General features: G+C 49.3%; 1 protein-coding gene across 3 annotated transcripts; it reads left to right on the forward strand.

Annotated features, from left to right (window-relative positions):
- The first annotated feature begins 185 nt into the window (after positions 1-185).
- Positions 186-27,983, forward strand: C25H6orf89 (chromosome 25 C6orf89 homolog). Of its 3 annotated transcripts, none has more exons than XM_013946635.2 (8): positions 186-245; positions 6,234-6,441; positions 7,742-7,907; positions 19,965-20,119; positions 20,443-20,582; positions 21,889-22,015; positions 22,756-22,879; positions 23,305-27,983. In XM_013946635.2, the coding sequence occupies exons 1-8, from the start codon at positions 187-189 to the stop codon at positions 23,388-23,390; spliced, it is 1,065 nt and encodes a 354-aa protein (XP_013802089.1). In that variant the 5' UTR covers position 186; the 3' UTR covers positions 23,391-27,983. The 3 variants fall into 3 exon arrangements, with proteins under 3 accessions (XP_013802089.1, XP_067166770.1, XP_067166771.1); XM_067310669.1 differs by lacking the exon at positions 186-245 and adding an exon at positions 2,348-2,394; XM_067310670.1 differs by lacking the exon at positions 186-245 and adding an exon at positions 3,083-3,089.
- Positions 27,984-27,992: the final 9 nt, after the last annotated feature.

Raw genomic sequence — 27,992 nt, forward strand, 5'->3', positions numbered from 1 at the left:
ATTTAAAAGGCAGGAAATTCAAAACTGATAAGAGGAAGTACTTTTTCTCGCAGTGTTTAATTAAACTGCAGAATTCATTGCTGCAGGAAGTTGTTGAGGCCGAGAACTTAAACAAGATTGGAAAGGGGACCGGCGAGTCGCACAGACAGCGAAAACAGCCAGCCTCATCCCAGCTGCAACGGAGAGATGCTTGCGAAAACGCATTTAGCCGTGACCAAGGACCGAAACCCACCTCTGAAATCGGGGTGAGGCTCCGACCGCCCGCTCCCGCTTTTTCCCCAAACTTTTAGCGCTGCCGGCGGCGGCTCAGGGGAGCTCGGCTCGTGCCGTGTCCCAGCGCTCTGCCTCTGGGAGCCTTTCCCACCCTTTTAAAGATAGTCGCTGCTTTCTGTGACCCCGGCCAGGGTTAAGAGGCGCCCTTCTCCCAGACGCCGCGTTCGAGCAGCGCCAGCCGCCCGGCACGCGTTCGCCGCTCCTCTCCGGAGCCGCGTCCCGGCAGCCGAAGGAGGGTAAGGGGCAGCGAAGGGGTTGGTGGGGTTTAGCAGGGTCCTGGGGACGCCGTGGGGGCTGGCGGGCCGCAGAGGGTCTTAGGGGTGCTCAGGTGGGTGCTGTGGGCTCCGGGTATGAAAGGCCTTGGGGTCCCTGTGGTTTCCGAGGGGGGCTGGAGGTGGCCTCGGGGGGGGTCCTGGAGGGGTCCCAAGGGTGCTCTGGTTGCAGGTGGGCGCCGAGGGATGTCCCAGGGGTGCCGGAGGCTCGGGCGGGTGGGCTCTGGACTCGAGCGGGTGCTTTGGGGGGGTTCAGGGGTGTCAGGGGCCTGGACAGGTGCTGGGGGGGGGGTCTCGGGGGAGTCAGGTGCCCAGGTGGGTATTGGACAGGGGTCTCAGGGGTGTCACAGCCCCGAGCGGGTCCCGGAGGGGGGTCTTGGGGGTGTCATGGGCCCGGGGGGTCTCGGGGAGGGGAGTCTTGGGGATGTCGTGGGCCCAGGCAGGTGCTGGAGGGGGCCTTGGGGGTGTCGGGAGCCCGGGAAGGTGATTAGGGGTATCTCGGGGTGTCAGGGGCCCAGGCAGGTGCCAGGGGGGGTCTCAGGGGTGTCAGGGGCCCGGGCAGGTGCTTAGGGGGGTCTCGGGGAGTCTCAGGGGTGTCAGGGGCCTAGAGGGCTGTTTAGGGGGGTCTCGGGGGGGTCAGGGGCCCGGGCAGGTGTTTAGGGGGGTCTCAGGGGTGTCAGGGGCCCAGGCAGGTGCCGGGGGGGGGTCTCGGGGGTGTCAGGGGCCCAGGCGGCTGTTTAGGGGGGTCTTGGGGGGGCTCAGGGGCCCGGGCAGGTGTTTAGGGGGGTCTCGGGTGTGTCAGGGGCCCAGGCAGGTGCCAGGAGGGTCTCGGGGGTGTCAGGGGCCCTGGCGGGTGTTTAGGGGGGTCTCAGGGATGTCAGGGGCCCAGGCAGGTGCCAGGAGGGTCTCGGGGGTGTCAGGGGCCCTGGCGGGTGTTTAGGGGGGTCTCAGGGGTGTCAGGGGCCCAGGCAGGTGCCAGGAGGGTCTCGGGGGTGTCAGGGGCCCTGGCGGGTGTTTAGGGGGGTCTCAGGGATGTCAGGGGCCCAGGCAGGTGCCAGGAGGGTCTCGGGGGTGTCAGGGGCCCTGGCGGGTGTTTAGGGGGGTCTCAGGGGTGTCAGGGGCCCAGGCAGGTGCCAGGAGGGTCTCGGGGGTGTCAGGGGCCCTGGCGGGTGTTTAGGGGGGCCTCAGGGGTGTCAGGGGCCCAGGCAGGTACCAGGGGGGTCTCGGGGGTGTCGTGGGCCTGGGCAGGTGTTTAGGGGTATCTTGGGTGTGTCAGGGGCCCAGGCAGGTGCTGGGGGGGGGTCTCGGGGATGTCAGGGGCCCAGGCGGCTGTTTAGGGGGGTCTTGGGGGGGTCAGGGGCCCGGGCGGGTGTTTAGGGGTATCGCGGGGGTGTCAGGGGCCCAGGCAGGTGCCAGGAGGGGTCTTGGGGGTGTCAGGGGCCTGGACGGGTGCTTAGGGGGGTCTCAGGGGTGTCAGGGGCCCAGGCAGGTGTTTAGGGGTGTCTCGGGGGTGTCAGGGGCCCAGGCAGGTGCCAGGAGGGGTCTCGGGGGTGTCAGGGGTCCTGGCGGGTGTTTAGGGGGGTCTCGGGGGTGTCGCGGCCGCGGGGGGAGTCGCAGGCGGGCGCTGAGGGAGGCCGCGGCCCGGGGGGCTCCGCAGCGGCGGGGGGGGGGGGGGGGGGGGCGGCGGGGGGCAGCCGGGCTCCGACGGGCCGGGCCGGGCCGGGCCGGGCCGGAAGCAGGAAGCGGCGGCGCGGCCCGGCCCCGCGGCCCCCCGCGGCCCGCCTCCATCGCGGGCGGGAGGAGCCCGGAGCCGGGCGGCGGAGCGGGGCAGCCGCCGGGCGGTGCCGGGGTGAGGCCGGGGGGGGGGGGAGGCGGCGGGAGGCGCAGCGGGGCGCGGGGGGGGCCCCCAAGGCACCGGGCCCCCGGCCCGCGCCTGCCCGCGGCCCCCAGCCCCTGGCGGCTGCGGAGGCCCCGGGGGGGCTTGTGGGGCGCCCCCAGGCCTGGGGTGTCGGCGTGGCCCTCGCCGGGCGCCCAGGTTTTGGGGGGGGGGGCGCCCAAATTTGGGAGGGCGCCCAGATATTAGAGGAGGGTACCGGGTTTGGGGGGAACACCCAGGTTTGGGGGGGTACCGAGGTTTTTTTGGGGGGGGGGGGCACCCAGGTTTGGGGGGGGTTCTGCCAGGCCGGCCTGGATGGCGATACCCTGCCTTGGAAATAAATGAGGGGGGCGGCGGGGTTTAGGCCCCTTTCTGGAGGGTTTTGCAGCTCGGCGCCGAGCGGGGCCTGTTCCCGCAGAGCCGGGCAGGCCTGGCCGGGGGCACCCGGGCCGAGGGGGGGGGGCACGACCTGCGCCGCCCCCCCGCTGCCAAGCAGGCAGCACCAAGGGTGCCAAAGCAGCCGAGAGCCTTTTTTTTTTCTTAAACTGCTGTCTCAGGTTCAACGGCGCGGCATCAGCAACGTGGACCAGGTTGCCCCCGTAAAGCCTCCTCTAGCGCGTTTCTCTCCGAATATTTGGCTTTTTCAAAGCCTCGGCCCAAATACTGAGGTGCGCGCTCCGTACGCGGAGCGTGTGCTCCGTAAAGATGTGCCTGAAGTTGGTAGCGTGGGGCGCTCGGACGGAAACCCAGCAGGCAGCGCTGCTTATTCTTCTTGGGATGCTGGAGTTAAAAAAAAGAATATATATATATATATATAGCGCTAAGCATATTGGTTCGCCAGGTGAAAAGGCCCATTTTTGAGATGTTGCTGCGTAAAAGCAGTAAGACTTAGTCGCTACTAGCAGCTAAGTCCATGCAGTAGCCTGTTGTTATTTTGTCAGTTGTATTGTGCTGATAGGAAGGGAAGTAATGGATTGTTATTTTTTTAAGGCCTCATCTGTTCTCAAAACAATGTCTTAGAAAAACACTTTATTTCCTGGCTGAGGACATGGCTTGCTGTTGAATTTGTCGAGGAACGGCAGCGGGGGTTTTTTTAATGTCTGTCTGCGACTTGCAGGGGTTATCTTCAAACATGTTTGCTCAGAGTTGAATACAAATGGAGAGGTGGGGAGAACGAAGCTGCATCTCTGCGTTTTATGGCCGTGGGGAGCTTCTGCTATTCGGAAAAGGGGAAATTGCCTTGTTTGACAGCATTTCTGTAAGGATAATTGTTCTAAGTGGTTCCAGGCAGATCCTGTAAGCCTCACAAGCAGAGAAAGCTTGCCGAATCTGCTGCAGTTCTGTATGGGAGAGGCTCACAGGCTTGAACTTTGGCACACGGGAGCTAGAGGAAGCTAGATAACCCTTTAGACCATTTACTGTAGTGGTCTTGCAGTGTCAAGACAACTAGAGTAATCATAAAAGCTGAAAAAGAAAAAGGCATTTAATATCCTGCAGATGTGCTGGCTCTTGCTTATTTTATGAATCAGGTTATTACATAAATGAAAGAGTTAGTAAAGCAGCGTACTGTTTTTATAGAGCCGAGCGCATGCCAGGTGCTTTGCGGATCAGAAGAAAAGTTCCCTACCTTGGAGAGCTTGTAATCCATAACAAGATATTGATAAAACCTGCTTTTGGACAGCTTGCTAGCCCGTGAGCCTGCGCTGGTGGTAAGATCTGGGACAAATATTTGCGGAGAATGCAGGGAATGGTGGCAGAACAGGGCCAGAGACTAATTAACCCAGCAATGTAGTGCAGCGTGTTCTCATTGTGTGTTTGGGGTTAGGTTTTAATTTGACGTTTTACTCTTTTGGTGTTTCTACAGCTGTGGTTAGATATTTGACACTAATGTTAATGTAACATCTGACATTAACTGCTTGAGCTGGATGCTTAAGCAGTTGCTGCCTAAACAAATAGGGGTTATTTTTCAGCCAGATAATTTTCCTGATCTGATTCACCATGTGACCACATAAACAAATGTGCAAGAACAGAACAGGGAGTCGATGCTGGGGAAGCGGAAGGGAGTTGGGGAAAAGGAAGCAATTGCTGAAGCTGGTAGTCCTGTGGAAAAGTTGCTTCTGAAACTGCACCCTAGCACTGCAGAAAAAGAGATTAGAAATGCCGTTGCTTGAGTTCTAGTTTGTTGTGGAAGCCCACTTTAGGGTGAGAACTCTCAGTGCAGTCGTTCAAAGGCAAATCAGATTTCACATTTGGTTGCCTAACAGGAGAATCTGATTTATATATATCTATATATCTATATAGTGTTGGCTGATTTGTCCTGTGGTAATAGCTAGAATGAGTTACAGCTGAGCAAATCTGAGCTTAAATAGCATACTACCCAGTTTCTGTCAGCTTGTTCTCAAGTGAGCAAAACTGATCTGTGCTCAGGCTATGCTGAGAGGTGCATGCAGAGAAGACTTGTTTAAATAGTTAAACTCTTCTTACAGTGAGGCAACAGACTGAGCAGAGCAAGGTGTTGAACTGGGTCAAGCCGTGTGCTGTGTTCACAAGCTGTCCTTTTCTCATGTCAGGTGGTACTTGGAGCAAAAGGGAGACAGGGGCCTGATTTCCATTTTCAGCTGCAAGCTGGAGGTATCAGTCCCACGTCTTGGGTTTTTATGTGATGGGCCTCAGCCTGTGCTTGGGCAATGCATTGCTAAATTGTGTCTCTCCAGAAGGAGTCTGGCTGTCCCAGTTTGATCCAGGTTAGAATTTTCCCAGCTCAGAAACAAGAGGCAACACGAGACCTCACAGGTGCTCTCTTTCCCTTGGTACTGTTTTGCCAAGGCTAAATGTCTCTCTAGCAATGGCATTCTCATATTTCCAGCTATTAACTTGTCCGACTGCTTCTTTCTATCTTTTCTTCAGCCCAGCTGCTGCTCTTGGTATTGCAAGCTTCTGCCCTTGTGACAGACAGGGGGAGTGCGAGAGAAATACATTTCTTTTATGGCACCTTTATGTTTTTTGCTCATAGGTATATTCTTACGAGCGTCGCTGTTGCAATTTCGTGGTGGGAAATAATTTGGTATCAAATGCCATTTTGCCTCTGTCTAGAAGTTAGCAATGCAATTCTTCCTGCAGTACTTAGTTACGCAGCATTTCCCTATGTGAATGACCTGAAGGCAGATTTTTGGAGGAACTTGACTGTAAGAGTTTTTCTTGCCTGCAGAGCATGCCACTATCACATTACTGTTACTCAATAATCAGTTGGCCTGGACATTTTGTTGCAAAAACTTAAATATATTGTAAAATCTTGAACTTTGCCCCACACATACTGTCTATTTCTCTGTCCTATTCTTATGGTTAACGGGGATTTAATCAGAAAAAAAAATCTGCGTTAAAGTAAGTGACTAAAAATTATAGTGCAGGAGTGCTTGGCTTGGCTGCTGGGTATGATGGTCAGTTTTGCATTGCTGGCCCTTGTACTTGGTGAGGAACCACATCATGGTTCAGACTCATTAGGAAAAAATGAAGAAATGGGGTTTCATTGATTTCAGGGAAGCTTTGTTCATTTGTGAGCCGAGAATCTCAGCAACTTCTTTCTCTTATCAGTAAATTTCGTTGCTGCTTTTGGTCCCTGGGAGATGCTGAACCAGCAGAGGCTGTTTAGGGCTCAGCTAACTCTTGTGTCTTTGGCTGCAGACAGGTTTGCTCCAGAGAAGCCTTTCTTCTCGCTCAGACAGAACAATGTTCTTGTGATTTCTTTGCACATCTTGGTGTTGAGCTGTATGGCTGCGGTGTGTTTTCTGTTGACGTGTTGAATCTCTCTGCAGGGATTTTTCATCAGAGGCCATGGAGCTTTCGACCAATGAACTCAGCATTTATGACAAGCTATCAGAGACAATTGATCTGGTGCGGCAGACTGGCCACCAGTGTGGGATGTCAGAAAAAGCCATTGAGAAATTTGTCAAGCAGCTCTTGGAAAGAAACGAACCCCAAAGGGGACCTCCACGGTACCCTATCTTAGTGGCTCTCTACAAGGTAAGATGTCTTTTGTGCAAGCAGGGACCATTTGAGGGTCTGAAGAACTTCTTTTGCACCAGAGCCTTTTATTTCCCTTTGCATTTTCTTGATGAATTTTTCTGAGTTGTATTTTTAAAAAGCCATTAAGTGTAGCTTACCTCCTTCCTCCCATGAGCTGGTTTGAAAACAGAAGGAAGGCTGACCGAGGCTTGGAATTGCTCGTGTGTGTTGAAAGTTGAACATGTCAACACCCCCTGCTCCTTAAGTTGTTAAAGAATGAGGCCTTTGGCTTGATTCTTCAGGCAAAGATTTCCAGTGTCAGCACCTTCGGTGGAAATGTGAGGAAGGAAGGAGAGTCTTAAAGTTCAGGGTTGGGTAATCGAGAGATCGAAGTTCTGTTTCTGATCCTGTCACAAGCTTCCACCTGTCTTTATTCTGCCTCTAGTCTATAAAATGGGCCTACTGCCATGAAATTTGATGATGGAAAAATCTTTTGAGAACATTAACTCTAAGATGCTATACAGAGTATTACGAAGTGGGTAAAAGGATGCTGTTTTGTTAGGTGATTTGGAGATATTTGCTACAGGATGAAAAAATTACCATGAAGATAATATTCGGTAATGTTGTAATGTCTTCTTTACAGCTCAGTCATCAAAATAGTTTCCACTTAGAAAGGAATTCAAGATGTCTTTTCCCCCATCCTATAAATGCTGTATAACGAGGCAGGAGAACAGGAAACTGGAAGTCGGAATTTCCAGTTTCTTGGAGCTTCTGTTCTTGTTTTTGCTGCTGATTCATTTAGACTTTGACCAGGGGGAAAAATGCATCATGTCATTTCTTTAAGGCTTATTTGGGATTCTGGTATGAGGGAGGGAACTGGTGCCAACTCTGCCAAAGTGTTTTGAAGCTTGACTGATTTCTGCAAAATGCCCATAAAACCTTGTGTAATAGGTATGGTGGAAGTACAAGCTTTTATTTGTTTAGGTGGGAGGAATCTGAACTGTCTGTAGATGTTTCTCATTGCTCTGGTGCCAGCTTATTAGTGAGGCTAAAATATATGTATTCAGAGTTTGGGGGGGGTTGGTTTTGAAACTTAATTAATTTCATCCTTGGACAGCCCTAGCAGTGGAAGCGAGTGACAGCTCTCTGGGTGTGTAAATAGCGTTGCAGTTGAATGAGGAGCCACAGCAAAAGTTCAAATGTTCATCTGATAGTGCACAGTCACAGCTCCCTGATACCAGCCAGAAGATATGTTCTCTTCTGAAGACACAACAGCTCACTGCAGCGTAATTAATTACGTGCCTGTCTTCTCTCGCAGGGCCTGCTCACGCTGGGACTGGTCTTGCTAACAGTTTACTTCGTGATCCAGCCATACAGCCCATTGCCGCCTGAAGCTCCGCTCTCCAGAGCCCATGCCTGGGGCTCCCTCATCGGTCACATCCGGCTGCTCTCTTTGCCTATTGCCAAGAAGTACATGCTCGAGAGTAAGGAAATGATTTCTCTGCTGTAACATAAGCACAGCAAGAAATACCAGGTTAAATACCAGCCATGCAAATCATTTGAGTGTCTCCCTGGGCACCAAACTAACAAATGTGTTACTGGCACAACACCATGTTTTTGTTTTTTCTTACCACTGTAGTTAAAAATAGCATCCTGTATTTTAGCAAGAGCAATTTCCCAGCTATTGCTTGGGACTGTAGTATTTTTTCTTTCCAACTTCATCATTTTCTTCTTGCCTGTTCTCTTTTCCTTGTTTTTAACACCTCAGTGTTTTTTCTTTCCCCAAAGCCGCCCTTTCTCTAAAAAATCTCAGTGAGGTTCTCGGTACTGTAGAGATAGGCGTACTGGGTAAAAGACGTTTTTTTCCTGAGTAAGCAAGCAGAAACAGTTTGTCAACCAAATCTTGGTACTTGTGAACAAAGTGTAGAAATGGCAACACATGACCTGGGTTTAAGGAAAAGCAGTTTTTGCCAAGTGGCATACTGAAAAATTGGCTACAGTGTTTGTAGCAGTTAAAGTAACATTAAGGGTAATGTGTGTGTGAGGCAACTCGATAACTGGTTCCCTAATTACGTGGTCCCATCATGGGAGATGAAGATAATAGATGTTCCGAGGCTGGTATAATAGAAATGGAAAGGTCTGAGTGTTTCCCATTCCTAGTTAATCGTTTCCACTGACTTAGACTGGCAAATGGGCGTAAGTATGGGCTCTGCCTCTGTGATAAAATACAAAGACTGTCAGCAATGATAAAGCCGTGAATTATTTTGAGCAGGGAAGTGGCACAATGTTGATCGTCTGTTGGCTCCCTGTAAAAACAAACTCTTGTATCCGTGCCCTTGGCTGGTTTATATTTAGCTTCGGCGGCTCATTGTGTCAGAGTTCTCTGTTCTGGCTCTGACCTTCCTGCCATAGCTAAAAAGGTCGCCCAGAAACGCCAGCACCATTCTGCATTTTCTGTGTGTGTCTCCCTCTCTTCCGCTGACATGTATGACTGTCTGTTGATTCAAGTTCATATGGGTGGGCCAGGGTATCCCCCATTGTTCCTTTCCTTCCTTGTAAATTGGGATCTCCCACAGGGAGAAAAAAACAAAGGTGAAGAGATGGCTCTGATACCCGCTTGACATTAGCAGCCTTCTTATCTCATGCATGCATCTCAGTGCTGGCACTAGTCTGTGAAGACCTCTCTGCTTCTGTATCGAGATGGAAACCAACAGAAGCTTGTATGATCTTGTTTGTTTGATGTAATTTTGTTCAGAAAGCACTGACAGATTCTTCCTTCAAATGCCACAGTGTGTTTGTACAGGGTCAGCTTGGATGTGGAGAGTCCAGTGGGGTTCCTTGGGACACCAAAGGTTTCTAGGACAGGGGCTGCCCTAGTTCCAGTCCTGAAAGTCACGAGCATCTTGCTGTGAAGATAAGCAGGCGATGGCTACTGATGTGAAAACCGGCTGAATGGGGAGGAGATAGAGAAATATCCAAAGAGAGCAAGGGAAAACCAGGGCTTCTGGGAAGGCAGGATGTGAGGTTGTTGTTAAATGCACATAAAATCCTTTATGCCTCCATAGTTCCTGGAAATCTCCTGAAGTGATTAGCAATATGGTTGGGCAGAAAGCCAGATCTGGGGGTAGGAGGGAGGTACAGATGGGATGAGGCTGTTCCCTCTCTGCTTTTGCGATGTGTTAGGTTGTTAGGTGAAAATTACAGCATGCCCCAATTAACAAATATGCTAGGGATGGCTCGGCTAACTTTCATCTTGCCTCAGCAAAAGGAACTGGACTAGACCATGGGTATTTGAATGGGAGAGTGCAGCACCCAGGCTGAACCTTGGCTGGATTCCTGTGGGAATCCCTTGTGTCCTGGCTTCCCAGCGGGCAGCTGCAGCTCGCTGGGGCTGTCCCAGCGTCTGGCCGGCCCAGCAGCGCTGGTGTCACTTGGCTGCTTTTTGCTGAATGGGCCCTGGTAAAAAAACAGGGATGAGTAGGGATGAGTAAGAGCGAATGGTGTGATGCTGGGCTGGGTGGTCTCTCAGGCTCTCTTTCAGCACTTCCTTTGCATGATGTGACGTTTTGCCCTTTGTTTTGGCCTTATGGTCTCCTGAAGGGAAAGGGTAACGCTACGTCTGTCCTCTTGTTTGTTGCTGTGAACATAAGCTGGGATGTCTTGTAAGCAGGTCTAGCATTCTCCAGTGCGTGCCTGCATAGGAGAAGAAACCATGCAGGGAGACAGAGCAGCAGAGGAAGACACTAACCAAGGGAATCGGCATACAGACTCCTCTTCCTTTCTCCATATAAGTGGTAGATTAATTTTTTGAGGGGGCTGAGGATGAAACGTGGAGTTTTTTGTGCTTGGGCACCCGTTCAAATCCAGCTCGGGCTGCTCATGTTGAAAGCCACCTGTTAGCTGTTTGGAGGTTTCTCGGCCCACCGGCAGTGCTGGCAGACTTCCCCTGTCCGCACAGCCCAAAGTGGTGTGGACAAAGCGCGGCCGTGGTGAGCATGGGCACGTGGGTGGTCCGTTTCACTTCCTCTGGACCCGAGGTGTCTGGGGCAGGCAGGGACAGCCCGGCTGCCCGGGGCTGCGGTTTGGGGCTGAGCTGTCTCTCGTGAGCCGTTCTGGCAGTAGTGGGTTTGGGGCAGTTTTGTCTCCAAGGTTGGAGCCTGTTGCCCTGCCAGACGTGGGCTGAGCGGCCAGGTTGTGGGGCAGAACAAGGAGACCCTTGAACGCCTGGGTTCTCTGAGAGGCAGCGTGGGTTCGAGTGGCGACAAGGCTCCGAGAGGAGCAGGGATGCAGGATATTGCTTCCTCTCCCTCCAGCTCAGAGGGTCCTGCCTTCTCCCTCACCTTCCTCCTAGTCCCTCCCACCCCAAGAGCCCTGTTGCGGATGACAAGGGTTGCCTGTATGTCTGTGGCTGTGGGAGGACCTTTGAGCCATTGCGGCCCAGCTGAGGTGAAGAGCGGTTTGTGCAGAGGGGGGAGTTACATCTCTGGCGTTAGGTTTGTAGGATCACATCCAAAGTAAATTTCCTTTTTGCCTCTCTTTCTCTTCTGTTGCTTGCCTGCTTTCTCCTCCAGATCAATTCCCATATTAAAACTAATGTTTCCACCCCTTGTTTCTTCAAAGCTGTCTGTTAGAACCTTGGGTTTGGCCCCTGTGCCTCTTTTTCAGCTGTTTTCCCAGAACTGGGAACCAAGGTCCCTTTGGTTGGGGAAAAGTTCTGTGGAAATGTGGTTTGCATTTGCTCTTCCTGAGCTTGTGTTTATGCAGAGCTTGTGAAAGCCCCAGCGCGGGTCACGGTGCCTGCTCTGGGTAGGGGAAAACGCCTCTCACTGCGTGAGCACGTTTTACGTAGGCTGGATAGCTTGGCACATTAGGTAGCACCCATGCCCGGGGAGGTGATGGGTTCACAGGCCTCTGGACTTAGCTAGGGCTGTAGCTGTTTTAAGAAACAGGGAATTTTGAATGGGCACGTGGGTTAACACAAGACTTCCTAGTGTGCTTCCAAGGAGAAGGTAGAGCCAGTGTGCCTTGGATTTGTTTCTCTGTCCATATCAGTCCCTATCAGAAAAGAGAAATCACTCCCTCTGTTGCTCCCTACCTGCAAAGTAGGAGTAAGAGCACTTCTGTCTCCCTGCAAGCATTAGGAAGAAATGTAAGGATAGTGGAGCACTTGGAGCCTGTGGTAACAGGGGCCATGTGAAAAAGGGTTTTCTCTTTTTCTAATGGAAGTTTTAAAACCATAATGGTGGACACTCTACGTATTTATCTATGATTCTTCCCTTCATGGCACTGTGACATCCTAATAGCTTTGTTCATATCTAAATATGAACTTAGATGTCCCTTTGACAACTGGTTGGTAACTGTTCCTTGCCAACCGTGCAGATACAGCAACAAGATGGGTAAGCAGAGCATAAGTTCCTCTTACATTAGCTTGTGTGTCTGCCCATGGCCAGTTCACTCCTTGCCTCTCAGAAACCTCTGCAGAGAGGGTCAGGCAGTGCTTCTGCACCTTGTCTTGCATGACGTGGGCTCCTGAGTCACAGTCAGAGTCTCGCTAGACTTGTCTCGACTTAAGATGGATGTTGTCAGGTGAGGCTCTTCTGGGCTGGATTTCTGAGTTGGTGAGATAGTGAGGAAAATTTCATCCATGCCCCCCTCTCAGTCTCCTGAACCAAACTCTTTAACTAGAGATCCTCTGTGGACCTTGCTTTGTCTCCTACTCTGATCCCATGCTAAGCTGGACAGCACAGTGAGTGTATCTCCCTGGAAGTATAACTTCTAGATTCTTCGTAGAAACCTAAAGAGTTACAGACCCTTTCTAGAAGGGTGGTGAGGTTAGGCTTGCGCAGTGGCAGGCAAACAGGTTCTCGTTGGTACAACGTGCAACTTCATGTGGTTGGGCAACAACCCCTGTAATGACCAAAAGACAAATCCAACTTTGCTCCTAGTAATGAGGCCCAGTCCTGGCCAGATACTTCTTGCACAGTTTAAAATCAACTTGGTCAATAGCTGGCACCCCTAAAAATCAGGTGCACACATGTATGCGCAGCTCAGTGGTGGAAAAGTGATCCTGTATAGGTTACCCTGGCTCAGAGAAGACTGCTTGTGTTAAAGACTCCCTTTTGCGTAGACCAAAAGGGCTAAAAAGCAGAGAAATGAACCTTGCTGGAGGAGCTGTGTTTAGGCAACACCTTGTAAATGGCATGTCCCCGTCATATTGCAGGGCCTGTCAGGTGCATCTGAGAGCTATTTGTGGGGATGGGTCACAGCAGGCTGGCTTTCTGGAGCTGCTCAGCTGGGAGAAAACAGCAGCCTCTGCCTCTTGGCTGGCCACCTTCAATTTAGCTTGAGGCTTGCGTTGGCACCTGGCCAGATTCTGGCTTCTTTCTGGACTTAACCCTTTGCAGGGAGCTCGTGATGAGCCAGCTGCAGGCAGATTTCTCTCCACTTCTCGCACTCGTCTCCCCCATTATCCTTGGCTCAGCTCTGTGCAGGAAGGGTGCGCACAGCGTGTCTGTCTTATACACACTGACATGGCAGGGGAGGACACATGCCTAAACTGGCAGTGTTCCTGAACGAGGGTGGACTCTGCTTCCTGAGCCCCGCTCAGAGCTCAGTGTGGGCTAGAGCACCAAGGAATTTAGTCGGCTTTTCCCGGTGGGTTTTGCAGTCCGTACTGACCTACCTGGGTTCACTGATGCTCATGTGCACACAGGCCAGCTCTGATTGGAAAGGTTGCACAAGAAGGCTGCTTGGAAGGATAAAGCAGAATCTGACTTCTAACTTGCCTAGTTCAGTGGTCTGATCACTAAGCTACTTTTCTTTGCTGCCTTCAGCACAGCCCCTCTCCACTCGCTCGCAAAGGATTTCACTTTGTTCCTAAGCAAAATTCATTTTGGCCTGGTCAGGCTAGTTTGCTCTTGTGTTGGTGCATGTCCTCATGCACCCATTTGTGGGGCTGGAGCATTTTGAGGTGTATGTGAGCATGACGTGGGTTGCAGCTCTGTGCAGGGCTCCCTCTCATCCATGCAGCTGCCAGTTTATCTGATCTTTTTTTCTTCTTTTTGTAAACAGCCCTTTAGTGATATAACCTGAGACTGACCAACAGACACGTGTGTTGGCTCATTCATGGGGAGGAAAGAAAAGGCTGACTTTGCAGTGCAGGGTGGTGCCAAGCTGTTTTCATATACTGCTTTACTTTGGCCTTCGTTCAGCCAGTGAATTGTTTATTTGGCTTTGCTGACAGTAAACTAACTCAAATAACTGTGGGAATCTGGAATGCTAAAACTCTTCCTTTTGCTTTTACATTTTGAAGCCTTCAGGATTTCTTGTTTCCTTGTTTGCCGAGCAAGTGAACTCTCAGTTCGGGTTTCTTTCCTTGGAAAGAGTGATTGTGCCATACAGAGCCTGTTGTAGAGGCATTTGGTAGACTAGCAGAGCCCTGTTTTCACTGGTGGCACAGGCATGTCAAACCTTTTAGGGACTTAAACTACGGTCAGGCGAGTGGAAGCAACTGGGGGGGAATTTGCTTCAAAACTATGCTATTGCTCTGAGCCAAATTGCTCACACAGACACTGTCAGAGCAGCACAGACTGCTTTCTTGAGTACCTAACTAGAGACACAGGCTGGAGGGGACTTCTTAGGAGGTCTTCAGTTTTGCAGGTTGGAAAGTGCAGGTTTGTCCTGGAAACAGTGCTCCTTTGTCCACGCGGACTGCGAGTTCCTCTTGAACTAGGCTGAGCAGACTTGATTTCACAACGTCTCGCTTGATCAAAATCATTTTTGTCCTTTGCTAGGGATTGACTAATCATCCTTTGGTTGTTTGACCAGCCGTTACCCATTAGTGAAATGAATGAGTTCTTCTTCGAACTGTTGACTTTTTACCTAGAACAAACCCGGGTTTCTTGGGCGGGGGGGTTGTAGTTGTTATTTTGTTGCTAGCTTTTCCTAAAAATGCTATGAAGTAAACTGGGAGGTGCTTTCTTGTCCAGTCATAAATATGTCCAGAGTATTCAGAGCTACAGAAATGTCCAGTATGAGGAGGCGGCGAGGGTCAGTGCACTGAATAGGGACCCTCCTTGTAGTCCGTATTTAAAACCCCACTGTGATGCATTCCTTAAACAGGACTTCCACACTGTGATTAATAAGCGCTCCTTATGATTGCTTTCTGACTTGCTCAGGAGCCCATTGGTTTAGTCTGACTTTGACTTGACATTAAAATGATCAAATTTTTAGCCTGGTGAAAAACTTCAGGAAGATGGAGCTTTGGGGAAATGTTGCTTTTGGTCCAAGTGCTGCCAATGTTTCCCTCAGAACTGCACAGCACAGTAACTGCATAGGTCTTAATTTCTATATCTGTAAAATAAGAATGATGAGATTTACTCATGTCACAGGCTGTAATCATCAGTTAATGTCTGTAAATTCCTTTGAGTTTTTAAAATACTGCTTCATCTTTCTATAAAGTCCAGGGGAAGGAATATGTTGATAAGCATATAGTAGTATATCCTGCTGCATTGACATAGCTGTACAAGTAGCAAGCTATTTTGTTGAGGAGTCTAGTATCTTTAAGTCTGCAGAGGTCCCAACATGGCAAGTGGTTAGTCATATCTCAGGAGCAAGAAAAAAATGGCCTTCTTTGGCTGTCAAAGCAATAACAGTATGTTATGAGCTGCAACTTCACTTCAAGGTTAAGGGCTAGACCTTGCAAATCCCTATCCTTAAAATAATGGAAAACAGCATTATAAAATCCAGCATCTGGAAGCAAGATATTTCCAAATGGAGGAAAAGCTGCAGCCCTTCTGTAGATCACTATTACAGATAGTAATTGGACACTGGAGCCCTGAGGATTTTGTGGGCTCTTCATCGCTTGGAATCTTACAGGTGGGTTCAGATGTCTTTTAAAAAGCTCTGCCCTGTGTCAGCTATAAGAAACAGCCTGTGGTTAACCTTTTGCTGCAAGAGTGACTGAAGGAGGTGAGTATTCCAGCCTGCCCGCAGGCTGTCAGTTACATGTCCGTAATGGTCCCTTTTTGCCAAGGAGAAAGTATGGTCAAAGACAGCAGATGGTAGGCTGAGGTCTTATTGATCCCTTCTTTTAAGGGGTCTGTTCAGGTTTGCTTTGAAAAGCTCCTGATTTTGATAGATGTGCAGCTGTGGGGAGACACTGTAAGAGCAGAGATCAGCATCTTCTCATTTTTGCATCTAGCACGTAGACACGAGGCTGTGGCTGTCAATGTAGCATCACAGTTGAGTCACTGGGTTAGGCCCAGGTGAGTCCACCCCCATCCTGACTTACCTTTGAATTGTTTCATATGGAGTTAGTCATGCTTTTTCTGAGCTCTGAGATTTACCTGATGACCCACCCTGATTGCTAGTATTTTTGTAGTTTTCGATGGTGCTTTGAATCCTCTGAGGGATGGTCCAAAAGCACTGTGGATGTTAATGAACATTTGCAGCCAGGCTTGCGCATTGGAGCTGCAGGAGAGGGTATAGAAATGTCTTGTGCATACGCAATGCACAGAACTGTCTTTCTCAAGAGCCCTGAATTCATCCCAGGCTTGCTGAAGTTGCTTGAATACTCCTAGGACTGGTCCCTAGTGAGTAATGTGCTGGGATTGGGAAATATTGTCAGCCTCGGAAGAATCAGGGATTTGGAACCAACTTATCCAGGTCATGGAGCTGCTTAGTGCGTTCGACAGCCTTCTGGGGAGCTTTCTTCCATTTATTGTGGGTGACGGTGGCAGCAAACAGTGCAGAAGACCTGGAAGAGTCCCCCTTTCCCCTGGACCAGATTTTCCTGTGATGTAGCTGTCACTTGCCCTGGGGGAAGATTTCTTCAGCCTTACGGTCCTGAGTGCTGGGGAGCAAACAGGCTTGGAGGGGAGTCGGTGAGCTGCATTCAGCACCTGCAGCTCTACATGCATAAAGTTTTACATCCTGCGGTGCCTGAGCTCCAAACTGGCTCCGTTTCCACAAACGTAACATTTTCAGCACTTCATTAGGGTCAGCGGCAGCCCTTGGCTCCGTGTCTCATTGGAGCAAAAAGTCCCCCTGCTAGCTGGCTCTCCTTTGAACCTGCTGTGATGGCTGATGGATGTTTAGCCCTCTGTTGCTGAGGCCCAGCTCCTGCTCTCAGATCTATATGGGCAAGTTTCCATGGGTTTAATTGCTGCACTGGAACTGGCAGAAGCAGGACCATATCTTTTCAATGATCTCTTAGCATCCAGTTTGGTCATCCACACCCAGCATCTCTGGGGCTGTGCGCACATGCGCCCCTCTGTAGTTCTAGGGACAGCCAAGAAACTTGGGAGATCCCAAGAAGGGCGGGGTGCTCATTTTAAAATGATTGTAACTCGACAATTACTTTTCTGCATAGTGGAAAGTACACTCATAAACTCTTAGCCTTAATCATAGATGCAGCTTAGGGAAAGTTGTTATCTCTTCATCTGTGCTGCGTTAGCAGCTGGAAGACCTCAGCTCTGGCTGTAGCTAGGAACTATACAGACACAGGGGAGAAGACAACTCTTGTTCTGGAGAGCTAACAAAGTGTAAACACAGATATTCAATGATATGACAGACAGGGAAGCAAGGTTCTGCTTGACAAGCTGAAGGCTGCTTCTCAAAGAAGGGTGTGAAAGTAAAAGCACGAAGGAGGAGTTGGTTGGGACTGGCTTGCACTTCTGTCATGTAATGGCTAGTTGTACGTGTCAATATTACAGCTGCTTTCCTGCAGTCAAGCTCTGCAGGGATAATTGCACACGCCCAGCACTTTAACATTTGAATGCAACTGGATAGGACCGTGGTGTGACAGTTGCACGTGACGGTTGCATTGAGATGAAGAGTGCATCCTTCTTTTCAATCTCTATGCAGACTGTGCGTGCGCGCAGACAGTGCGCTTGGCTTAAACCAAAGCAATCCCCCAGGGTGTCTGGGCAGGGTGATAATCTGAAAAGAATGTAGGGAGTGTAATCGAAAGGGAGAACAAGCATCCCTGGTGAAACTCCTGCGCCGGTCCCCCGTGTGCAGTTGCGTGCCCTCTTCTCTACGCACGGTCTCTTCTCCCTCCCTCCCAGGGAAGGGCAGGCCCTTCTCGCTGCCCATACTTGTCATGCCAGTCACACGCATGCTGGTGCACAGACTAACACCCTCAACAATAAATCTAAAAGATTAATTACAAAAAAAAAAAAAAAAAAAAATCCCACAGCCCCACTTGCAGCATTTGAAATGCTTCTCAACCATGCTCCGCTTGGGTTATTCATGGGGAAAAGAAATAACCTCCTGAATCAAGCAATTGAGAATGCAAATATCCCAGACCAGCTCAAAAGAGGAATCAAGCTCTATACTGTCAAGCTGATTAGCATCCAGTTTTGTGGGCTACTGCCCTGAGCTCAGGGAGAAAATTTCAGGACCACAGCTGGACTTAACCCTCTGGGATGAGGTTTCTTAAGTTTTCCTCTAGAAACAAATTATAGTAATGTTCCTCCCGGTATCGTGGCAGACCATAAGATATGTTTTCTTGTTCTCCGTTCATGGCGACTGCCCTTCCTCTGGTGAGATCTTTCAGCCTTTTGTTTCCTGTCACTGACCAGCTGTTTTTTGTGAGTTGAGTTTTTTGTTGTTGTAAAATTGAAGCTTTCTACAGCCAGTGGAACAAAGATTTTCTTTTTTCTCTTGTGAGCAGGGAGGGAAAGTACGTTGGAGCAGTTTCTCATGGGAGTGGGACTTTTGCTTGCAATAAGAATTTTACACTTTGTTTTGCCTTTTCTACCCCTGCACTGAAAACAGTGTAGATATGTCTTCCAGAAAGATTAGGAATTATATCCTGATCCTTTTCAGTCTGTATCCCAGCAGTAGGGTGGGAAATCCAGCATTTGGGAGTTGACTGGAGATATTCAGAGAGAGGAAAGCAAAATAAATCCTAAACTGCTCCCTTGTTGTTATCTCCCAATGAACCTTAATCCTCTATACCATTACTGTCTGCTGCAGATGTCGGAAGGAAAAATAAAACAAATGCTTTCCTATTAAGTGGTGCTCGTCAACTGTGACCCACGCACCGAGCGTTAGCGTGGCTATAAATGGAAACCACTGGGGCAGTGGCACCCAGGCTGCCTGAAGGTTTTTTTTTCCCCCCTTGAAAAGCTGCTGTGCATCATTGTTTCCCAACTTCATTTTTTTAGACAGGCTTCACTTTCTCCTCTTTCTCCCCTTTCCCATCCGCTCCGTTTCCCAAGTGGGTGGTCTACAGCGACGTCCAAGAGACATGAGCTGTTTTGACATGTGCTGGCACTGGACGAGCCGGGTGGGCCTGTCGTGAGGCCAGATCTCTGGACACGTCTCGTGTGAGGTGTGTCTGGGACCCTGGGTTTTTCTAACCCACCCTCCCGGATCAGCAGATCAGGCGTTTGGGTGGGTTTCCTGCCGCTGTCCGAGTTCAAGGTCTCCCTGCAGAAATATGGCTTTTGAACCAGGGCTGTCGCTGCTGTTAAATAAGAGCTGGGTCCCCTCAGTGTGATGGTTGTTCCTGAGGATCCCTTAACGTAGAAATATGTGGGGCATTCAGCATTATCTTCGCTTGGACTGTTCATTCAGTGGTGCAACAAATCACTCCTGTTAATGTTTACTTAACTTTTTGTGCTGGGAGAGCTGCTAATTTGGAGGAGGGAGGCTGGATATAGGCCTCAAGTAGTTATTTCACGTAGAAATCTAATTTCTGAAGATGTAAATGCGTACAGCGTTCAGCGTAGGCCAGTTCAGCTGACTGTGGTATAATGATTTTTGGAACTTAAAACAGATATAGCTGTGGTTGGGGGTGGGGCTACGTATCAGCTTAATAAGTTGTATATTAGGAAGCTTTTCCTCATGTTGGGACCTTCCTCCCCATTTCATCTCCAAGCGAGTACAGGAAATGAGTGAATACATCAGCAGCACATCTTGGTGAAACCCCACGTTCTCCAGCAGCCTCTGCGTGTTGGAAACTGTCTACGGGGCTTTGGGGTTTTGCCCAGGGCAGAGTCTTTTTCTTAGTTAACACAGGCAGTCAAGGGGAGGGCAGTGATTTGAGGGATGTCTTAGCAGGGTTCATGGCACCAGTACTACAGCTTTAAAGTTGCCTGTTTTAACCTGGTGCTTTCTTCTGCCTGCTGGGTGTCTCCTTGGTAACATATTTGGATTGCTCTTCTGCTTGTGGAGTTGTTTCAATTTAACTGCACTATATATGGTGACTGCCACCCTATGATTAAAAGTGAAAGAGTAACTTGCCCTGTGTGCCTCATATATACAGATAAATGGAAGTTCCATAAAGCTCTCCCACTTCTCACAACCCAGAAACGGTATCTCCAATATCTTCAGCCTGTGCTAGAAATGTTCTCTAATGAGTTCCCTGCCCCAGTGAAGCTTGCTCAATAGTTCTTTTTGAATAACTTAACTGGGAAGCTACAAGAAATCTCACTGTTTAGTGTTAGGGATAATGAGTTAATCATAGAGTCTGTCTCCTTTCCATTTCAATTTCTGTCTCATTAAATGTGATTCTCTTGTTTCCTACCAAGAATGCCAGGACTGGTGGGCAGCAGGTTGCAGACAGAACAGTTCTACACTTCCTGCAAACTGCACAGTCTGTTCTGCTGTGAAGAGCCTTCAGATAGTGACAGACTTTGGAGAAATATCAGAAAAACTCCAGAGGTCTCAGCCTTTTCTAATCAAGGTAATGGATTCGTAAAGCTGGATGATTAGTCCAAGCTCTTGCATAGCACCAGCTAATGAACTCTGCCCAGTATTTTCAATGACAAACTCATGACTGTGGTTTGAGCTAGAGCATATGTCTGAGAAGGCGTTCAGCCCCTATTTATGGGATGAAGAGTTCACCACGTCCTTAGCAAGTTGTTCCAGTAGCTAATTACCACTGTGGTTAGAAGTGTACTAAGCTAGATAGCTGTCACTCTTGGATCTTCTTTGGTGGGGTGGAAATGGGAGAGGGGAAAAACCCCAGGTGCACAGTTCTCATCCTTCTGTCTTTTGTTGTTTAAGACAGGGCAGTATCTTTCTTATGAAGAGCTAAAGCATTTTCAGTCCCAGGATCCAGCACTGGCAGAGGTTATAATAGAAGAAAATTCAGCTGAGCTGTGGAGCTGCCTTCCAAGACAGAGCTTCCCATTTTTCTTTCCCTGGTGAGTCAAAGACAAAGCATGCGACAGATGTACACTTCCCTTCTGCAGGGATGCCCAGGCTTTGCCTGTATGAATTACCAGGAGTTTGCAAGTTGCAGTTTAACTGGAGGGAAAGGGAAAAGGAGCAGATTACAGGCTTCTGTCCACCTGCTGGCACTGTCTGGATTCAAGTGGAAGGCTTCTGAACTAAAGATGATGTGTTGTGTGTTGGGACTTGGTATGCTGCTCCCCTTACGACAAAAATATCCCAATGACTGCTTGGTCCTGCTCTTCAGTCCATACACTGATCATCTGGGTTGTGGTCTGATCGCCTATGGCAAATGGTTTACATTTCTAACATGGTTAATCACCTCTGCTCAGTGGAAATCATCTACCATTAGCTTTGATCAAGAAGCAGTATCTTGACTTTTGCAAAACACTGAAAAGTAACAGAAGGCCAGAGGATCCTGCAATTTGTGCTTGGTGTCACGGTGGAAAAACAGTCCATCTTAATCCTGGCCCTCTGTTAAGCATACTAAAACTTTTTATGGTTACAAAATGTTTGAACAGTTCAGAGCTCTCTAAGGCTGCAGAGGAACCCAGCACGTTAGCAAACTCTTCTCATTTGGGTAACTGGAAAAAGTAATGCGGGAAGGTGCCACCTGGTGTGGAGCAGGCACGCTGGCACGTTCATAAGAGCAAAGGAGCAGTGTCCTGCTTGACGATAGAGGGATTGCAACCCGACTTGGCCAAAGGCATGATGGAGTCAGTACTTTGGCTAATGCTTTAGATGGTTCTTGTGGTGATTCTCAGCCACAGTGCTGGTGGATGGATGATCATGGTACAGAACTATTAATCATGTTAAGCCACTAAACAGAAATGTAAAAATAACAAGCCCCACCCTGCCTGTTCCAGTTACATTCCCTGGCCTAGAGAATAGACTTGGATTCCCCCCTCCTTGCCACGTGGTTTCAGTTACTGTTGTGTACAATGCCACCTCTCTGCACTTTTGTAATTGTTGAATATGATCAATGATTCAGATTGTTTTAAGGGAAGATGGGAAGGAAATTGTTTGGGTATCCATAGTGATCTGTTTGTTCCCTGTTTATGTGGTCATGCTGCAGGTACTAAGAGGAAGGTAGGAAGGAGCCCAGGTTTAGAAACTAAGAAGTTGATTTTTGCTCCCAGGACTGATGTTTATGCTCGGTTAGCAAAATGCTTTCTCTAGTCTCTGCTTCAGTCTCCCCCTTCAGAAAAGGGCTAGCCTTTTAAACACAAGCATTATCATCATGTGATCTCTTTTTTAATTTAGTGTTTTGTTTTTAAGGAACAAATCTCTGAATAAAACTCGGATTCTGCAGGAATTTTTCCCTGCTTCCTCTTTGCTGTCCTTTCCTAAGTCGGTGTCCTTGGAGAGCTGCTTCCTCATCCGCGATCCAGATTTGGGGAATAAGGTGAGAAGTTCATCCCAGAGACATTATCTCCCTGTCTGTGGGCCTGTGAGTTGTCACTCAGAAGCTCCAGGCCTTTCTGGGATTTGCAGCAAACCCTCCTGTCAGGATTATATCAGCTGAGTCCATTCCTATGTAACGTGGCATCTCAAGGTTGCTGTACCACTCGGGAGGAGGGACGAAGTGTGAGATGCCTAGTTCTGTGCAGGTGGTGCATTGTGTCTTGGCTCCCTTGGCAGTTAGACCCTCTTTTAGTGGTTCATATATGGGGAAATGCCTGTGGGGAATCTCAGCTCTGTTCCCGTTTCTGTCCTGGCCTTGCTGTGTGACTAGCGAGGGGATGGTCTCCTGTCCATCACTCCCATAAGAGGAATTGGGCACAATTCACCTAAGAGGCACATTAGGAGAGCTGCTCCTGGCAGTAAGTTTCACCCATTCTGATACACCTACCACAGAGATGTGTCAGGGACATGGGGGCTTCTAGCCTGGTATCCTCCCTTCTTCTCTGGTGGGTTTTCTGGGTGTGGAGGGCCTGCATTGCTTGGGACAAAAGAGGGGAGGAGAACCCTTGTATGCAGCTGAGCCAGAGTTTGCCATGATCTACTGGTAACAGGGGGGAGCAAGTAGCAAACCTGTGGTTTGCACTGTCTCACCTCGTGCAAGGCTGTGACTTGCCCCTTGTTTGATCAAGCAGACCCCAGAAAAGCTGGCAAGGTCTCTGAAATATTCTCCTCTCCTCCTAGAGCTACAGTTTGCACAGCCTGTTTGCTGTTGGAAGCGGACAGCTCACCCTGACTGTTGTGCCTCTGGACAAGTGTAGAGAACACTGCAAGATGTTCAAGGTGGAGCTGGAAGCTGGAGATTTTGGTGAGTACCTGTGTTGCAACATGCAGGGTCCAGGAGGTCATTTGGAGCCAGGAGACTGCTTCCAGCTGAGTCTCTTATATCTGACACCTAAGAAGGTGGTGTGTGCCATTACCTCTCCAAATTGGTGTGTGCCTTCAGCACTTTTGTAACAGGAGAGAAGAGTGATCCTTCTGGATCAGGAGTTTGTGGCCTGGAACACAAACAACCTGCTGCCATGAGATGCTCAGTGTAAAGGTGCCTAAAATGGAGCAGTAGTGTCTACATGAGAGACAATTAATGCTCTGCCGGGTGTTACAAAACCAACATGTCACTGAGGGCTGTGTCTTTTCAAAAAAATTCCTGTATACCTATCACCTCATGGGGAACGTGAGCAGTCATTAGGGATGGATTCACCTAATACAGCCTCTTCATTGCATCTCCCAAAGGTTATGCCAGCGCAGATTACTGGACGATGAGCTTCACTGCCAAAGGGACAGAGCCTGCGGTCGTTTGTGATGGAGCTGCTAGCTAAGGACAGTGGGGAGGGAAAATGGAGCTGCTTCCAGGACAAGAAGACTTTCAGCTTTGCAGCCAAAGCAACATCTTGAAAGCGATAGAGCCGGGGCAATGGGGCAGGCAGCTATGCCACCCTGCATGTTTACAGTGTTTAAAAAGCGACTGTTTTCCTGACCTTTGAGGTAATTCTTTGCCTTTCCTCAGATGTATTTTGGGAGAAGCTTGAGCTGCTTATGTCCTTCCCTGTCCCCTCAGGTAAGCCCTGGGTTTGCAGCTAAGGATTTTTCCAGGAGCAGCAGAGGGATTTCTCAGGATGAGATTCACCTTGTGTCCTTTGTGGATTATGGCACTTCTGAAACTTTCGGGGAGGGTTGGTGGTACAGGGGGTGTGTGACACTTCTGTGTACCTTCCTCCTGGGGAGGAGGCTTTGAGCCTGTCTGTCAGGCCAACTCTGTAAAGGGAATGAATCGGTGATGTGTCCCAGCTCTACCCCATCTCTCCGTTGCATACGTAGCTACGTGCCTCAACAGTGTGCCCCGCAAAGCCAATCTCAGCCCCGTGCTCCGGGGCTGGGGTGAGCCTTACAGCCTAGGGGCAGAGATCCTCACCCCCTGCATCGTTCTTTTACCAAATGAAGCTGTTCAGGCCTCTTTGTGTCTTGTGATCACTCTTCTGTGGTACTCTATCAGCAGGTTGTAGGTGAGTCAAATAGCAACTGTGCTTTTTTCCCCCCATCTCCTTTCCTACAAAAATACTGGTGCAGGTTTCAGTGGTCATGGTGCTGAGAGTGCAGTAGTTTCGGATGGAGACAGGGCCAGGTACAGGGAAGCTCTCCACAAGTTTCATCATCTGATTGTGCACCTAAGGCACCAGCGCTGCTTGTCCATTTTCATATATTCCTTGTTGTGAGAGGTGCTGACTGCATTCCCTGCCCGGGGTACCTGCGGCAGCACCTGAAAGCTTCCTTGTCCCTGGCTTTTTTGCACTGACTCCTTCCAGACCTGAAACTCTGTCTTCAGAATGAACGTTGGTTTTTCCTGAGTCCCTTCCAAGCTGCCTTCGCATGCTTCCTGTTGCTTGAGCACTGCTTTATCCAATGCCCTGAGAGAGGCTCGGTTTCAGTGTTTGCAGGCTGCGGATGCTGCGGTCCCTTCCAAGTTTGATCCTTTGGGTCTGTTCCTGCTGTAGAAGATCATTCACAGATGTGTCAGGCTGAACTCATAGGCCAGGGCTGGGGTTCAGGACATACTCTCACACTTGTTAATATGGAATTGGGAGGGGTTTTGTTTGAAAGCAAGTTAATTCTGTTCTCAGGAGCAAGAACCTTTTCCTTTGTAAATATTTTACGTACATTTAAAATGACAGATTGGAAAAATGTCTCTCCAGGCATGGGAATTTTTTTTTTTGGGAGGGGGGAGGGGAGGAGGGTTGTTTTTGAGCAAGACCAGAAGAATGGGAGCAAAATTCTTATTTATTAATCTTAGTACGGTCTGGCAAAAGCTGCCGAATGGGATGACCATGTCTGGCTCCTGTGCGAAGATAAGACAGAGGACGGTTCCTGCTCCAAACTGTTTGGTCTGAGGCCTTGACACTGCGAACATTTCTATGCATAACCCTTGTGTTTCTTCTGTTAAGTGATGAGAACAACCCCAGCACCTGTGTCAGTCTGTACGTTTGGCCCTTGAAACTGGACAAACATGCACCAGATTTAATAGAACCAAAGGGGGAGAGTTTAACTCTCTCAGAACAGAAAAGGACTGATTTAATTGGTAGCAAAGTATTAAAGGGAATTGGATTAATAAGATTTCTGTTAGTGTAGTTAGTGCTTGGGGTATGTTTTACACTTGTGTCACTACATGCAACCCTGTGCATGCCAAGACACACACGCCACCCCCCTCTCCCTTCTTAAAGCTGGATTGGATCTTAGTTAATGGAAAGTCGGGAGTTCAGTGATGGCAGGATTAGGTCCTATGTTGGTGACTGTTGCTATTTACACTTTGGCAGCTTCTCAAGTCGAACTCAAAGGCCGACAGGGTTACTTCACCTCTTACTGTTTTTGTACCTGATCCATTTCTGTAAAGCACTCAGAGATGCATGCAAGAGAACCTGCCGGACCCATTCTTATGGAGATTGCGGGTGGTTTGGTGATGCTGTTACTTCTAAGTGTCCTTGAATGTAACTTGTAAAAGAGCTGCAGAGACAATTCTCAAGCGTCTGTGAAATGCCTGTATTTTGTGAGTCGTGCTTAAGCCGTTGTGGCTGTCTGGCTGCTTTGGGAAGAAGCAGAAGAAATCGATCTATTTGCAATTGCGGTTTAGATTGGGGAGGGGAGGGCTCTAGGGCAAATTTGTGCCCGCTTAGCAAAAGTGCTCTCACGTATGGCTTCTCCCATGCTCAAAGCGTTGCAGCTGGTTGGACAGAAGATGGTGAATCTGGACTGTTTGCAGATCAGCTTTCCAAGTGCACTTTATGGTTTCTGCATAAGTTTCCAGATCTGTGTCTAGGCGATACATTGCATATGTCCCAACCTTGCTCCCTTTGGAATTTACATCATTTGTTTTTAAACTTCCAGTATATTTTCTCTTCCTCTTCCAAAAGCTGTAAGGAATTAGCTGCTAAACTAAAACAGGAGGGCAATTCTCCTGCTGATAAAGAGCCGATTTTGGCCCTAGCTGCTGTTGAGTGCAGAGCCCCAATCTGCAGCACAGCTTCTGGAGCAGCTCCTGTTTTCAGCTGCCAGAGAAGTAGTGCAAATGCCTTTCACATTGCAATGTGGGCTTTGCATTTGCATTTTGCAATGCAAAAAGAAGTTTGACATCGTGGCCAAATGGCTGCAAGTGAGCTCTTGGCCATCTTGCCTGCTCCCAGAGGGCCTTTATCTGGGGCTCCAGCTTCATTCAGCCTTTCCAAAGGCTACAGGAGGCTGTTACTCTTCCCCGAAGAGCCAGCCAGCTCCTGGTGATCCAATGAGATTTGAACCAAATCGAGAGAATGTGACTGTTTTCTCTGCTATCGAGGCATCATGGTGACAAACATGATCAGATGAGTCACAGACGGTGTGTGTCACATTGTCTCGCTTGCCTCTAGCTTCACTTTGGCACTTGTGCGTATCCAAGTGTATGTGTTGTTTCAGACAATCCCTCACCCTGGCCAGCTCAAAGAGGTGCCCACTAAATCTGTGCATCCTGTCTTTTGAGATCTATTGGGTGCTTCAGAGCTCTTTGCCTGTGAGCTGGGAGACAGGCTCCTGCTCACCTGACATCCCAGAGGCTGCAAAGCTGCTCAGAAATCACATGGCGAGGCACAGAAATTGGTGCTGCCCAGAACCTAGTGGGCAGAGATGGTGGAAGAGTCATTTCTCTGCTTGTCCATGTGAAAAGATGGACTGCCACCCAAGACTTGGATAGCAGGATTGTGGTCTAAAGCTGGTTTCCAAAAGCAAAGGTCATTGACCATTGCTCTTGGTGACTCCTGAACTCAGGGTAACTGGAAAGGCAGAAAAAAGGAGTATTACTGCTTACTTTGGTACCAGGAAATCAGCATCCCCTGTGGGAGCTAAGCTTCCAGTTCCTACTGATTTCTTTCATTGGTATTGCACACAGAAATCCCCGCTAGGCAGCTCTGCCCATCGCAGCCTCACGCTCCCTTTGCAACACCTGGGAGAGCTTTCTAGGATTGGGTTTCCCTGGAGTCTCGGGCCTTTAGCTTCTCCTGCTAGTCCTCTCGCTGTAATGGTCTGGCAGAGAAGTTGGTTTTACTGCAAGGGACTGGGCTGGATCAGAGCACCTCCCTCCTCCCGTGGCTGGCCTCCCCGGCTTTCGAGCAGCAAGTCTCGCCCGGCTTTTTGCAGCAAGTCCCGCTCCCAGCGTGAGAACGCGCCGCGCGAGAGGAGGTGGAGGGCAGGAGAGCACGTTGCTGGCGGTGCGTGCCGCGGCAGTGCCCGCATCTCTGCAAGGCGATCACCCGTCGGTGAGCAAGCGCTTAAATTCTTCCTGCTCACGTCAGTAACTCTGCTCCCGGGAGTGAAAGTTGCAGGATCTGCCAGTCCCGTGCTCAGCGGTCCAGGCTCCTTGGCTCCCGTTTAGCTCAACGGCCCCCAGGGGAACCAACCGAGCACTTTCTGGGGTCGGGCGGTAACAAGGAGGCCGTTTCGGCAGGCCCTGCAGGGAGCGTAGGGAGAGCTCTCGCTTCCTGGAAACCAAACTTTCTCTTCGTAAATTTTGTATTTAGAGCTATATATTCTCTTCAGGAAACTACTTCTTGTAAAGGATAGATTTACTGTCCTGCTGAGTTAAACAAGGGAGATGCTGGTCTTTCCCTTTGCTTTGGAGATTCGAACAAATGACAGTTGATTTATTTTTAGCGTTATCTCTTTGTCTACAGGGAGGGGAGGCATATTATAAAGGCTCAGGGGTGCTGGGAAGTAAAGCTATATATGCATAAAGACTGTTTCAATTCTGTACACTATAAATTCAGTGGTGGATAAAAAAAAGAATGTAAATATGCAATTAATGCAGAATTTTATGGATGGTCATAATTTAATATATTGCAAACTTTGTAAATACTTGGAAAAAGCCTGTAAAGTGTGTAAATAAATGAGATTTGTATGTAAGAAGA

The sequence above is a fragment of the Apteryx mantelli genome, chromosome 25, assembly GCF_036417845.1.
Source record: "Apteryx mantelli isolate bAptMan1 chromosome 25, bAptMan1.hap1, whole genome shotgun sequence".
In the NCBI taxonomy this organism is placed as follows: domain Eukaryota; kingdom Metazoa; phylum Chordata; class Aves; order Apterygiformes; family Apterygidae; genus Apteryx; species Apteryx mantelli.